Source organism: Dermacentor variabilis, chromosome 1, assembly GCF_050947875.1.
Source record: "Dermacentor variabilis isolate Ectoservices chromosome 1, ASM5094787v1, whole genome shotgun sequence".
In the NCBI taxonomy this organism is placed as follows: domain Eukaryota; kingdom Metazoa; phylum Arthropoda; class Arachnida; order Ixodida; family Ixodidae; genus Dermacentor; species Dermacentor variabilis.
The window spans coordinates 49,035,018-49,048,098 of NC_134568.1; the positions used below are offsets into that span (position 1 = coordinate 49,035,018).

Below are 13,081 nucleotides of genomic sequence, written 5' to 3' on the forward strand. Positions count from 1 at the left end.
CATGAGGATGATAAAGAGAAAACAGCGTTTTCAACACCAGATGGGCTCTACGAATTTAATGTCATGCCATTTGGCCTGTGCAATGCGCCCGCAACGTTTGAGCGCATGATTGACACCGTTCTTCGCGGCCTGAAGTGGAAGACTTGCTTGTGCTACCTGGACGATATTGTTGTTTTCTCATCAACCTTCTCTCAGCACCTGCAACGTCTGGATGATGTTCTCACGTTCCTTGCCAACGCTGGACTTCAGCTAAACACCAAGAAATGCCATTTTGCGAGCAAGGCGATCAAAGTACTTGGTCACATTGTGAGCAAAGATGGCATTCGTCCTGGTCCTGACAAGGTTTCGGCAGTTCAGCACTTCTCTCGCCCCGAAAACACCAAAGATTTGCGTAGTTTCTTAGGCCTCGCTTCCCATTTTCGCTGATTCATACAAGGCTGCGCCTCAATAGCGTCACCTCTGCACAAATTACTGGGTTCTAATGTTCCCTTTGTGTGGTCTCCCGAATGTGAATCTGCGTTCGCCCATCTGAAGCGCGCTCTCACATCTGAACCAGTACTACGCCATTTTGATGAAGCTGCTCCTACCCTCCTGCATACGGATGCTAGTGGTCATGGCATTGGTGGCATTCTCCTACAGCGAGACGACACTTTAGGTGAGAGGGTCGTCGCAACGCAAGTCGCGTTCTGACAAATGCCGAAAAGAATTACACCATCACGGAGCAGGAATGCCTAGCTATCATTTGGTCCGTGCAGAAGTTTCGACCTTATCTTACGATTGTTACAGACCATCTACAGGCCATTTTACGATTGTTACAGACCATCATGCATTATGCTGGCTTTCAACGCTGAAGAACTTGTCAGAACGACTTGGTCGGTGGATTCTTCGTCTGCAAGAATACGACTTTACTGTTACCTACAAGTGCGGAAAAAAAACAGCAAGATGCCGACGCGCTTTCTCGCTGTCCACTTCCTACGACACCATGCAATGGACCTCAAACTACCATCCGTGACAAGCTTTCGCACGATCCCTCTTCACGTGCTTTCTTGTTGGCCACTGTCGACGAGATGCCTCCACACAACAAATCCTTCCAATCTCATCAGCTTGCCGACTCTTACTGTCAGCGCATCATAGACCACCTTCAAGGAGCTTCGCGCCCGCCTAATGCCCGCCTTCGTCGACAGCCGACGCGATTTAAGATTGACAACCGCGTCCTGTACCGTCATGTCTATCACCCTGACGGTCAACGCTGGGTTCCTGTCCTGCCACGCTCTCTACATGCTCATGTCCTGCAGGCTTCTCACGACGACATGACTGCTGGTCACCTTGGTTTCCAGAAAACCTATGACCGCATCAAAGGTCGCTTCTACTGGCCTGGATTGTCCGCCAGTGTAGCGAGGTATGTCGCTTCCTGTGCCCTATGTCAGCGTCGAAAGCTCCCTACATCAGCGCCAAGCGGGCACCTGCAACCGGTTCCTTGTCCATCGCAACCATTTGAGGTCGTTGGCATTGACCTGTATGGTCCTCTTCCTGTGACTCTCACCGGTAAACGATGGATTGTGACAGCCGTTGATCACTTGACACGCTACGCCGAAACAACTTGTGCGAGTTCTGCCTCAGCCTCTGAAGTTGCTGCATTCATACTTCAATCCTTAATACTGCGTCACTGTGCTCCTCGCGTCCTCCTGAACGACCGTGGAAAAGCATTCCTTTCGCAACTACTAAACGAAGTACTCAGAGCCTCCGGAACCACCCACAAGACTACCTCCAGTTACCATCCGCAAACCAACGGCCTCACAGAGCGATTTCATCGCACGCTGTCAGACATGCTAGCCATGTACATCGAACCGGATCACAGAAACTGGGACGCAATTTTGCCATTCGTGACTTTTGCATATAATACCGCCGTTCAACGCATGACCAGTTACTCGCCATTTTACCTTGTCTATGGTCGTTCGCCCTCTTCCTGTCTTGACGTCTCTTTCTTCGCGCCAACTGTCCATCAATGTCCATCCTCCTGTGAAGAATATGTGAATATGTGTCCCGCATTCTGCGTTGTCGCCAGCTCGCCCGCATCAACACCGAAGCCCGGCAACAGGACCACAAGCAACATTACGACGCCTCTCATCGCGTCGTGTGCTTCCGCCCTGGCGAGGAAGTGCTACTCCGGACACCAGTTCGTACTCCTGGCTTGTGTGACAAGTTTCAGCTTCCATTCATCGGCCCCTACAAAGTCTTGGAGCAGACCGGTTATTGTCCCAAATGACCGCTGCTGCCGCACCGCTGAGATTGTCCACATTTCCCGTATGAAGCCTTTCACGAGGCGTTTGCCGCCCCTTTGAATTGCGGCCAGGATGGCCGCTCTCGCGCGAGGGGACATTAGTGTGGGAATTTATAAGCTATTCTTTATCATCTGTACATGATCATCATCATGTGGGGTTCATATGGGGTTCTTCTTCATCATCGCTTGTGGGGCTGGCTCTCGAGTGTGATCCGTGCTGTGGGCATGGTCGGTTTGCCGCATCTTTGACGCGGAATAAACACTGTTATAACTGCTGCGTCACAATATATATATATATATATATATATATATATATATATACGCACACAAACACACACACACACACACACACATAATCATAAGAAGCCAACAAACTCACCAAGGACAGCATATAGGGGAAATGACATGTACCTATTATTTGAATTAATGAAATGATAAATGAATAAAAATGAAGATAGATAGAATTTATTAACAGGGAAAAGTAGATGAAAAAACAACTGGCCGCAGGTGGGACACGAACCCACGCCTTCACATTATGCGTGTGATGCTCTTAGCAACTAAGCCACTACGGTGCCGTTTTCCCACCCACTTCCTGGGGTATTTATGTTTACCTACTAGAACTAAAGCTCTCTCTCTCTCTGTCGAGATTATATATATATCACAAAGGAAAACTTGGGCTGTAATACACTTCAAAAGCGTTGAAAGACATTCAGATAAAAATTTTTTCACAATATATAACATTCTAAAACCAGCCTCAATCGTGAGAGCTACATAAAGGCACCAGAGTACACTTCTGCAAGGCGTGATCACCCACTTAAGGTTATAGAGTATAGATGTAGAACAGAGCTTTTTAAGATGCATTTTTTTCCTAAGACGGTCAGTGAATGGAACAGGTTGCCTCGTGGTGTTGTATCGCTATCTTCAAGTGATGCCTTTGCTTCAGCCGTGCGATTTGCATTTCCTTTTTGTACTTTGTGCTTGCATCACCAGAACCGCTTCGTTTCACTTCGCGCATGTACGATTATTCTCTGCTTATCCTTTTTTTGCGTCAGCGATTTTCCCTGAACTGTAATTTTTCTCTTTATGTCTTTTATATTAACTGCTTTTATTTGTCAATGATATATGTACCTCCCCCCTCCCCACACTGTAATGCCAAACTGGCGCTGTGGGTACCGTGATTAATTAATTGACCACCAAGGAGGTTCTAGTGCTTAAATAGCTACCCCTTTTAGAATCTTGCAAGTAGTGACATTTCTGCATTCATTCAGTGTACTATAACACAAGAATGAACACCTTTATTCATTTATCACCATACCCGATACTGCTGCTAGTCATTCACAGATGCTTAGTTATGACATTAGAAGGCTCTTATGCCAGAATGACGTATTGCAATTTCAAGTGCTAAATAATTAAGCAGAAGAGCAGACTCCATTTACCCATTTCACTCTAGAGTGACAGTACACATACTACCATGAGCAGTATCACAGATGCAGTAGCACATGGCAGTATGTGTCAGATTTCAAATTAATAACTACAGTTATGGCGGGTAGAACAAGAACTGCAACAATTAAGTAATCCCAAATGCAGAAATATTTACAGTGCCCATAACATTTAGCAAACATTGCACGGTGCCTCATCATTCTTAACAAATCAAGCACATAACATTTGCCAAACAGGCCACAATGTGCTAAAATATGAACTTGCAAACATGTTCTTTAAAGTGGCCCTCACAAGCTTTGAGCATTGCAAACAAACAAGTGTGACTGATATACCAATGTATGCTGTGAAAACATCTGAAGGTTCTAATAAAAACACACATGCCACTCCAAGGGGAAGGGAGAGCAGAGAAGACGTCACATGTATGGCACAAATCAAAGGAATGACAACTGCAGCGCACAAACAGCGAGCAGTAATGCAAACATTGGGATTCCCGTAAAATGCAAAGCATGTAAAACCACCTCTGGAAATAGGCAGTGCAAGAAAATAATAGGGTAAAAAAAATGAAGCAGGAGGCAGGGGTTGTGCCACAAATGTCACATGGGCCCTCAGCTCCTAGATGGGAGACGCCAGGGAAGGAATATTGTGGGCAAGTGCGGGTCAAATCAATGGGAGAGCCTTGGCTGAGGGGAGGGTAGCTTACCTCCTCTCAACATAGCCTCACAACATTTCATTCGCTTCTATCCCACGTACTACTAAACCCTTTTTCAAAATTTTAGTGGTACAATACTCCCTGAATGGCGATTTAAAACTTTTAGTGTATAATCGAAATATCCAACAAGGTCCAGAATGTAGTCCTTTAAGACTTGCATACCAACAAGTTATGAGCTTGGTATGAAGGCACTGTCCAGCATTTGCTTAGCTGTGCACCTATCTGAACCATGAAAATCGCTGGACACATCTAGCGGGGCTAACGTCGTAATACTCACAGTGTGGTGCCATATTAGGTCCCTGAGCCGGGGAAAGACAAGTTGATTGGAGCCAAAGAACTGGCAATGTCCGAGTGAGGCATCAATGAGGTAGTGCTTGCAGCGGTCCCCAGCCCAGTACGAGATGACATAGCCCTTGATGCGCTCATGAACCCGCACAAGGAATGCACCTGCTGCCGCCCCGCCATGCCTCTGCAAGAGCTGTTCCGACTCTGGGCGCCCAATGAAACCTGCACAAGTTTGGGTCAAAGGCACAAAGTTCCAACAGGTGAACACTGTGGACAAGCACTGCAGCTAGTTCCAAAGCTTATACGCCTCTATTAAAGGGCCTCATTACTCAGACACGTTTTGCTCATTACAGTAGGCCTTATCACAGGAGTTCTATCTGCCCAAGGAACCGAGCCAAACTGCTTCGGTTATCCGAAGAACAGGATCATGAATTAAAAGCAAATCAACCAAGTTTAAGCACGTAGCCTCCATTTATCCTGAAGTGTTACTTAGCAGTCTTAAGTTCCGCAGTGTCCGCTGTACATATAATAAATAGCTTTAGTCATACCAAGATAAATGAAAGGGAAAGCTCATCCATTGACCAAAGTATGAAGCTACAAAAAAAATGTATAGGTTTTCTTTGTCAGGAAGTTGAAGCCGGATAGATGACAATTTTCCCTTTCATGAACCCTCCACCATGAGGGATTCTGCAGAACTGATTTGCCGCACTGTCGGATGAACTTTAACAACAACAACAAAAAGTATCAACAACCACTTAAGGCACAAGTTCCTTACTCACTCCAAGAAGCACCAGCTCCCACCAGTACATTTCTATGCAGAAATGTAAGCACAGTCAGCATCTGCTTTAACTGTGCCATGTGACTAGCAAAAATTTTCGCACATGAAATGGTTAAAAGCCAGGCAAGGTGGCAAGAGCATGTAGCATATATATGTCTGTCTTAATTCAAGCTGTGGACAACTGATTTGACTGATAATAAAAGCAGGGGGGGCACATAAGACATTAATTGCTAAGCACAAACATTAAATATCACAAATCCTTTCCACCCTATATATCAGCACATGCTCAGTGTGAAAATTTCAATTTAGCAGTGTTTAAAGCACCAGCATATTTTTCCTTCTTCCCTTTCAGTTATGGGCCTAAATTTGGCACTATTTATACAAAAGTTGTTTGTTACAAATTAATAATTCCTCTATTAACTTATCAAATGAAAATTCAGCACTTAGATGCTCACAGAAATTAACCTGCAATTATTTTAAGTTCACCTACCATGGAACCAGACAGCAGGGTTGTTGCCATTGTGGTCTGTCACAGCACCTTGTGGGTACTCCTCCTTCAGGAACCATTGGATTATGTCAGCCCGACTGAACAGCTCAGCATCCTTGCTCCTAAAGCAAACAGGTCAGTCAGGTCATTTTAACAAAGAGCATGCAGCACTTACAGAATTGACTCGCAATACTGAAATCCCTGCAACAGCTAACAGTGTCATCTTCTGCAGCGAGCACAAGTGCATTTTCCTTACATTTTCTTTACAACTGCTTCAACCAAATGTCTAATTGCTTGAGTGAAAATCAGACAATTCATTTGGACATCACATGACATGGTACAGGAATGTGACTGCTGTTTCCACTTCCTGGTGGCCCCTTCAGCCACAACCAAGGCACCTGTTGACATAAACCACGTGGTGTGAGGTTTTTAAAAGGTCAGCCTAGACTGATTTAATGTTTGCCTAGACTGCCCTTTAGAGCTGTCATGCTTTATGTTTTTGTGCTTCTCTGACACATTTTTGACATTTTAATTGTTACTGAATGTATATTGCATGCTTTCATCCATTACTACAGCACCATTCCTGTGATAACCCCTATGGAACGCAGAACATGAAGATTAATTATGGGCTCTCATTTTCTTTCGACTCACCTGGATGTGGCATGAGAAGGCATGACTGAGGTGGGACTCCCAATAGTGGTAGTGGTAGTTGTGCTTATGGTGCTGGTGGTAATGCCATTCTTGATGGAGCCATTGCTAGTGCCATTTATCACAAGATTTGGTGGAGGTGTGGTAGGAAGGGGTGGGGGCACCACTTTGGGGGGAACGGGAGGCTTTCCGTTCGGGCTTGTCACGACCATGGGGTCTCTCACGTCAACTGAAGACACCATCTTGCCATTGCCGAGGTGCAGCGCCCTCTTGTGCTCTTCACGGGCAATGCGTGCTATCTCGCGAATCTGCTTCTCCACTTCTTTTGCTTTCTTCTCTGCATGGGCAAAGAGAAGATTAATTGGAGCTTGTTGATTGGCCATTGTAGAACAACTCAGCCATGGTAGAGTAGCATTCAATCGCCACATTTTACATTTTTGTTAGATAATGTGGTGTGTGACATCCATGCCACAGACTATACCATCCATCTTTTTTCCATACCATATGTTTATAAATTGCCCATGGCATGCAACAGATATTTCTTGCATGATAAATTGCAATGTTCCACTTATAAGCGTTCAAATTAACTTCAAGGTGTATGCATTGCAATTGCAGTATTGAAGTCAGGCAATAATGAAATCATGTCCATATGAGAAATTTCAAGATAGCTCCACTCTCAAGATATCTGTTCCAAAATGCACTATTGAATACACTGGTGTTTCACTTGGCTTTGTCCAACAGCACACAAGCAACGCTTGAGGACAAGATCCCAAAGTCCCTTAAGCATAGCTTTCCATGTACATGCAGAGCTCCATAGGCTTTATCCAGAGCCTTCATGACCTACAGATGTGCAGAAGTGAGACACAAATGCCTACGAAACAGGTTCCTAACCACCGTGGAAAACTGCCACTACTTGATCTATGAAGCAATGTAAGAAGGACATACTGTATCATTTCCTTTGAAATGTGTTACCTTGCTCAATCCAAAGCTCCTCTTGGACCATGCTCTCGCGCTCAGCAGCTTCAAAGCTTTTGCGCTGTTGTGCCTTGATCTCTTGATATATCTCCTGTGACCGCTGCTCCATCATCTGTTTCAGGCTCTCCTCCCGATTCTGTCCGCAGAAAAAAATGCACAAGCTCTTGTAAGTAGCCACTCTCATTCAACAATGAATCCAGTCGGAGGCTGCTCTCAATTAACAATAAATCCAGCAGCTAGAATTTCACAACATGTCATTAATACCACACGAAAGTGATGCTATACAAGAACACTGGCACATAGCTCAATGTGTCCTTTGCAACATCTTAACTCAACCATGGTAGTAACATCTCGCAATATGTGTATGAACTGCCAATTAGACTACCACATGAAGAGGCACAGTGCTGAAAAAAAGTATACAATAGCATTATGCACAATTTTTCACTTTTGTGCAAACATTCAGGTGAAATGAGCGGAAAGATTGCATCAAGGACAGAGCCAGGATCTACGCTCCATTTCAAAGTCACTTGATGCAGCACTCTGAAACCCCTCAGTAAACAACAGAAATACTCAGGCATCAGCAGCATGGAGGACTCACTCTGATTTCTTGCTGCTTCTGGGAGAGCCATGTGTTGCGATCAACTGTGGCAACCCGCGATGTGGCAACCACCGAGTCCTGCAGCAGGGCAGCCACTTCCTTCTCCAGAGAGAAGCAGCCTTCCAGGGGCTTCTTTTTGCGCCGCAGCCGCACCACCTCCTCTATGCAGTCTTTTGGAATCTCTGGTGGAGGCGAAGGTGTTGCTGGCAGCACCACTATTTCTTTTTGCTGTTGCTGTATTTGTTGTTGCTGCTGCTGTTGCTGCTGTTGTTGCTGTTGTTGCTGCCACTGCTGCTCCTGCTGCTGCTGCTCCTGCTGCTGCTGCTCCTGCTGCTCCTGCCACTGTTGTTTCTGTGTCTGCTCCTCTTGATTTCTATCAACAGCAAGTCAAGAGAAGGCAGATGTCAGAAAGTGCTTCCTTTTGTGATCAACTCTGTCACCAACAAACGAGTATGTCCATCTGTACAACCAGACGAGTCATTAAATTTGCAAAATATATCCTTTAGAAAACATTTCATGTAATAATACTGCAAGAACTCTGAAATGCAAAGTGATGCATACTTACAATGCCTACCGCGTTAAATATACTATTGCACAAGCAAAAAGTGCGTGCAGCCATTCACTAGCACCACACCTGTGAACATAATGCAGCCCCTGGTGAAAAGGTTCTCAATATACCAAAACGTGGTGCCAAATCTACCGTGGTCCATCCATTTGGGTGGTCATACTTATTCAGCGAGGACTGCACATACCAAGCACTACATAACTGCACCAGGCATGTCATGAGAGAGGTAAAGCAACTTGAGTTATCAACCAATTAATACTAAGCAATTCTTAAGGACTATCATGTCATAAAGAAAGGCAAATAATTTATGCAAACTACAACACGGAATCATGTTTCTACTTTCAGTCATCTGTTCAACTGGCATCATTCGCATTGCGTTATAAGGTGATGCCTAAACAGATGTTTATTTATGTCATCACTGACCGTGACAGACTTTTGTTATGTTCTTTCACATTCCATTTCAGTCCTCTGTATGTATACTTATAGGTACAACCAACTTGCCGGTACATTAAAAACTTAGGGACAATTAATGTCATATAAATCCCCTAAAGAGGAAAAATGAATGTGATGCCAGTTTTTGCAGAAGGAAAAGACAAGAAGGCATGAAGTGAGGATTGGAAATGCAAGTAAAGTAAAACAACTACAACTTTAAATATCAAAGAGTGAACGCAATAAAAACTGGCAATTTCACAAGCTTGGCACCCTGAAAAATAGGCATTAAGCTTCCTTTTAAATTACTCTGCTAGCAAAAATTATTTTTGCTGAACAAGTCAGTTTCGAGTATTGATTAGGTGCGCATACGTTAAACTTTTTTCAGGAAACGTAGCAACAGAAAATGGACCTGGAAAAGCCCTGATGGTGAAACAAGAAATGAAATTGATTTCATACTGTCTGCTGATCCCAGCATAGTGCAGGATGTAGAAGTAATAGGTAGGGTAAAATGAAGTGATCATAGGTTAGTGAGGGCCAGGATCCACCCCAATTTGAACAGAGAAAGAGTAAAATTGGTGAAGAAAAAACAGGTCAACTTAGTGGCAGTAAGGGTAAAAGCAGACAAATTTAGGCTAGTACTTGCAAACAAATATGCAGCCTTAGAATAGAGAGATGATGATGATGATGACAGAGGTAATGAATGAAACCGTAACGAGGCTGGCTTCAGAGGCAGCAATTGAAGTGGGAGGCAAGGCACCAAGGCAACCAGTAGGCAAGCTCTCCCAAAGAACAAAGGACCTAATAAAGAAACGACAAAGAATGAAAGTGTCCAACTCAAGAGATAAGATAGAATTCACAGAACTGTCAAAACTGACCAACAAGGCAAAAATAAGTGATATTCGAAACTATAACGTGTGACAGACTGAAGAAGCCGTAAATAATGGACGCAGCCTGAAATCAGTGAGAAAGAAACTTGGCATAGGATAAACCAAGATGTATGCACTAAAAGATAAGCAGGGTAATATCATCAGCAATCTCGAAGATATAGTAAAAGCAGCGGAAGAATTCTATACTGACCTTTACAATACCCAGACGACTCAGGAGCACTCTATTCAAAACAATAATGAACAGGATACAGAAACTCCTCCTATAACTAGAGATGAGGTCAGAAAGGCCTTGAAAGGCATGAAATGGGGAAAAGCGGCAGGAGAGGATGGAATAACAGTCGATTTAATCAAAGATGGAGGAGACATAATGATAGGAAAACTGGCGGCTCTCTATACAAAGTGTCTATCGACTGCAAGAGTCCCACAAAACTGGAAGAATGCAAACAATATAGTGATCCACAAAAAGGGCGACGTTAAAGAACTAAAAAATTATAGGCCCATTAGCTTGCTCCCAGTATTATACAAAATATTTACCAAAACAATCTCCAATAGAATAAGGACAACACTGGACTTTAGTCAACCAAGGGAGCAGGCTGGCTTCAGGAAAGGTTACTCTACAATGGATCACATCCATGACATTAACTAGGTTATAGAGAAATCCACACAGTACAATAAACCTCTCTATATGGCTTTCATAGACTACGAAAAAGCATTTCATTCAGTAGAGACACCAGCAGTCGTAGAGGCATTGCTTAATCAAGGAGTACAGACAGCTTACATAAATACCCTAGACAAGATCTACAGAGCTTCCACAGCCACCTTAATTCTACCCAAGAAAAGTAGGAATATACCTATAAAGAAAGGGGTCAGACAAGGAGACAATCTCTCCAATGCTATTCACTGCGTGCTTTGAAGTATTCAAGCTATTAAATGGGGAAGGCTAAGGAGTAAAGATCGGCGGCGAATACCTCAACAACCTTCGATTTGCTGATGACATTGTTCTACTCAGCAACAATGCAGACGAGTTACAACAAATGATTGAGGGCCTTAACAGGGAGAGTATAAGAGTGGGACTGAAGATTAATATGCAGAAGACAAAGATAATGATAAACAGCCGGGCAAAGGAACAAGAGTTTAGGATCGCCATTCGGCCTCTAGAGTCTGTGGAGGAGTATGTTTACCTAGGTCAACTAATCACACGGAACCCGAACCATGAGAAGGAAATTAATTCACAGAAGAATAAAAATGGGTTGGATCGCATATGGCAGACATTGTGAGCTCCTGAGTGGGAGCTTACCTTTTCAGTGAAGAGGAAAGTATACAATCAGTGTATTTTACCGGTGCTGACATACGGTGCAGAGACTTAGAGGCTGACAAAGAAGCTTGAGAACAAGTTAAGGACCGCACAAAGAGCAATGGAATGAAGAATGCTAGGCATAACTTTAAGAGACAGAAAGAGAACGGTTTAGATCAGAGAGCAAACGGGTATAGACAATATTCTAACAGACATTAAGAGAAAAAAATGGTGCTGGGCAGGTCATCTAATGCACAGACTAGATAACCGTTGGATCATTAGGGTAACAGAATGGGTACCAAGAGAAAAGAAGCACAGTAGAGGACGTCAGAAGGCTAGATGGTGGGACGAAATTAGGAAATTTGCGGGTGCTGGTTGGAATCGGTTGGCGCAGGACAGGGCTAATTGGAGATCGCAGGGAGAGGCCTTCGTCCTGCAGCGGACATGAATAGGCTGGTGGTGGTGGTGGTGGTGGTGATGATGATGATGATGATGCCAAAACTATCACAGAGGGAAGAAATGAGAGAGCTTGTTGGCAACTGCGACCTGGAAGTATGCACATCAAGATCAGGAACTAGCAGTGCAAACAGGCACAGCAAAAGGACACAAAGACAGGACTGACCCTGAATGTCCAAGTAAGCATTCCCCCTAAAAACGCGTGGCTGCACAGCTGTGCACTGCCTTCCAAAAAGGCCATGTAGCAGCCAGCAGCCTCCATGCAAGACAACGAACGCCTTCATAATCAAAAGCCAACATACTACCTTGACACTGATGCTCATGCAAAACCTTGCCCTACACATTGACTGGAAAAATTAGTAGGAAAAATTGCTTAAAATTGGCTCTCTCTTTAATCATGCATTTGTCACCCTTGCTAACATATGCAAAGCAAACAAAGTGGAAACAAAAACTATGATAAAAGGGTACGTCGTGGAAGTGGGCTGACGACAGAGGGAAAAACCAGGCAACTGAAAACGAAGAATTTGACAACCTTGTTCCTTTTGCACCTGATCAAAACACATATGTGCATGCATATGCATGCCTCAAAGACTCCAATTAAGAGAGATGGAAGTTTAGCAGTTTATCTTCATGCGTCCTTTTTTGTGCTGCTTGACTTTCAGCTAAGCCAGAAAATTTTGCCAGTCAGGAGAAGACATCTGAAGCAATAAATGTTACAGTAACCTTGTACCAAAACAAAACTAGCTATAGTGACATTTCACTGACAGAAGTGCCAATCGAGTTAGACTTAATTTTCGTTTAAGTGTAGTACAGTGATAAGCACCTCTGATGAGTCACAAAACTGGAGTAACAGCATAAGTTAAAACCAAGTGCAGCTGCACATCAGCCATTTTGACCGCAGCACAAGAGATTCAGGCCATGGCACCACATTACAGCAAGCAACAGAGCCAAGATACACAAGAGCTTCCTAATACAAAGTTGGAGAGTTGTCAGACATTTTTCATACAGGAGGTATAGGCTTCCAATATACTTACATAACCATGGTAAGAACACACAACACTGATGCTTAAGTGGATGTTCAATGCAGAGTTGTAGCAGAATGTGGTAACCACCTAGGCACTATGAAATTTCAAGGCTGAGTACCATTGGGAATACTGTATGGAGGGCTGTCCGATTATAGGTGTTCATAATTTACTGCTAGGCAATCTAAATAATAGGAACAGAGAACCATTAATCTACTTTGGCC

At 43.8% G+C, this 13,081-nt stretch overlaps 1 protein-coding gene across 4 annotated transcripts in view; it reads right to left on the reverse strand.

Moving 5' to 3' along the window:
- Positions 1 to 13,081, reverse strand: part of LOC142577340 (SH2 domain-containing protein 4A-like) — a 419,980-nt gene that overhangs the window by 5,956 nt on the left and 400,943 nt on the right. For all 4 annotated transcript variants that reach the window (XM_075687094.1, XM_075687091.1, XM_075687093.1 and 1 more), the window contains 5 exons: positions 8,202 to 8,574; positions 7,601 to 7,739; positions 6,632 to 6,965; positions 5,984 to 6,102; positions 4,708 to 4,937 (listed from right to left, as the gene is read on the reverse strand). In XM_075687094.1, the coding sequence (XP_075543209.1) occupies positions 4,708 to 4,937; positions 5,984 to 6,102; positions 6,632 to 6,965; positions 7,601 to 7,739; positions 8,202 to 8,574 (1,195 nt within the window). The remainder of the gene's footprint in view (positions 1 to 4,707; positions 4,938 to 5,983; positions 6,103 to 6,631; positions 6,966 to 7,600; positions 7,740 to 8,201; positions 8,575 to 13,081) is intronic.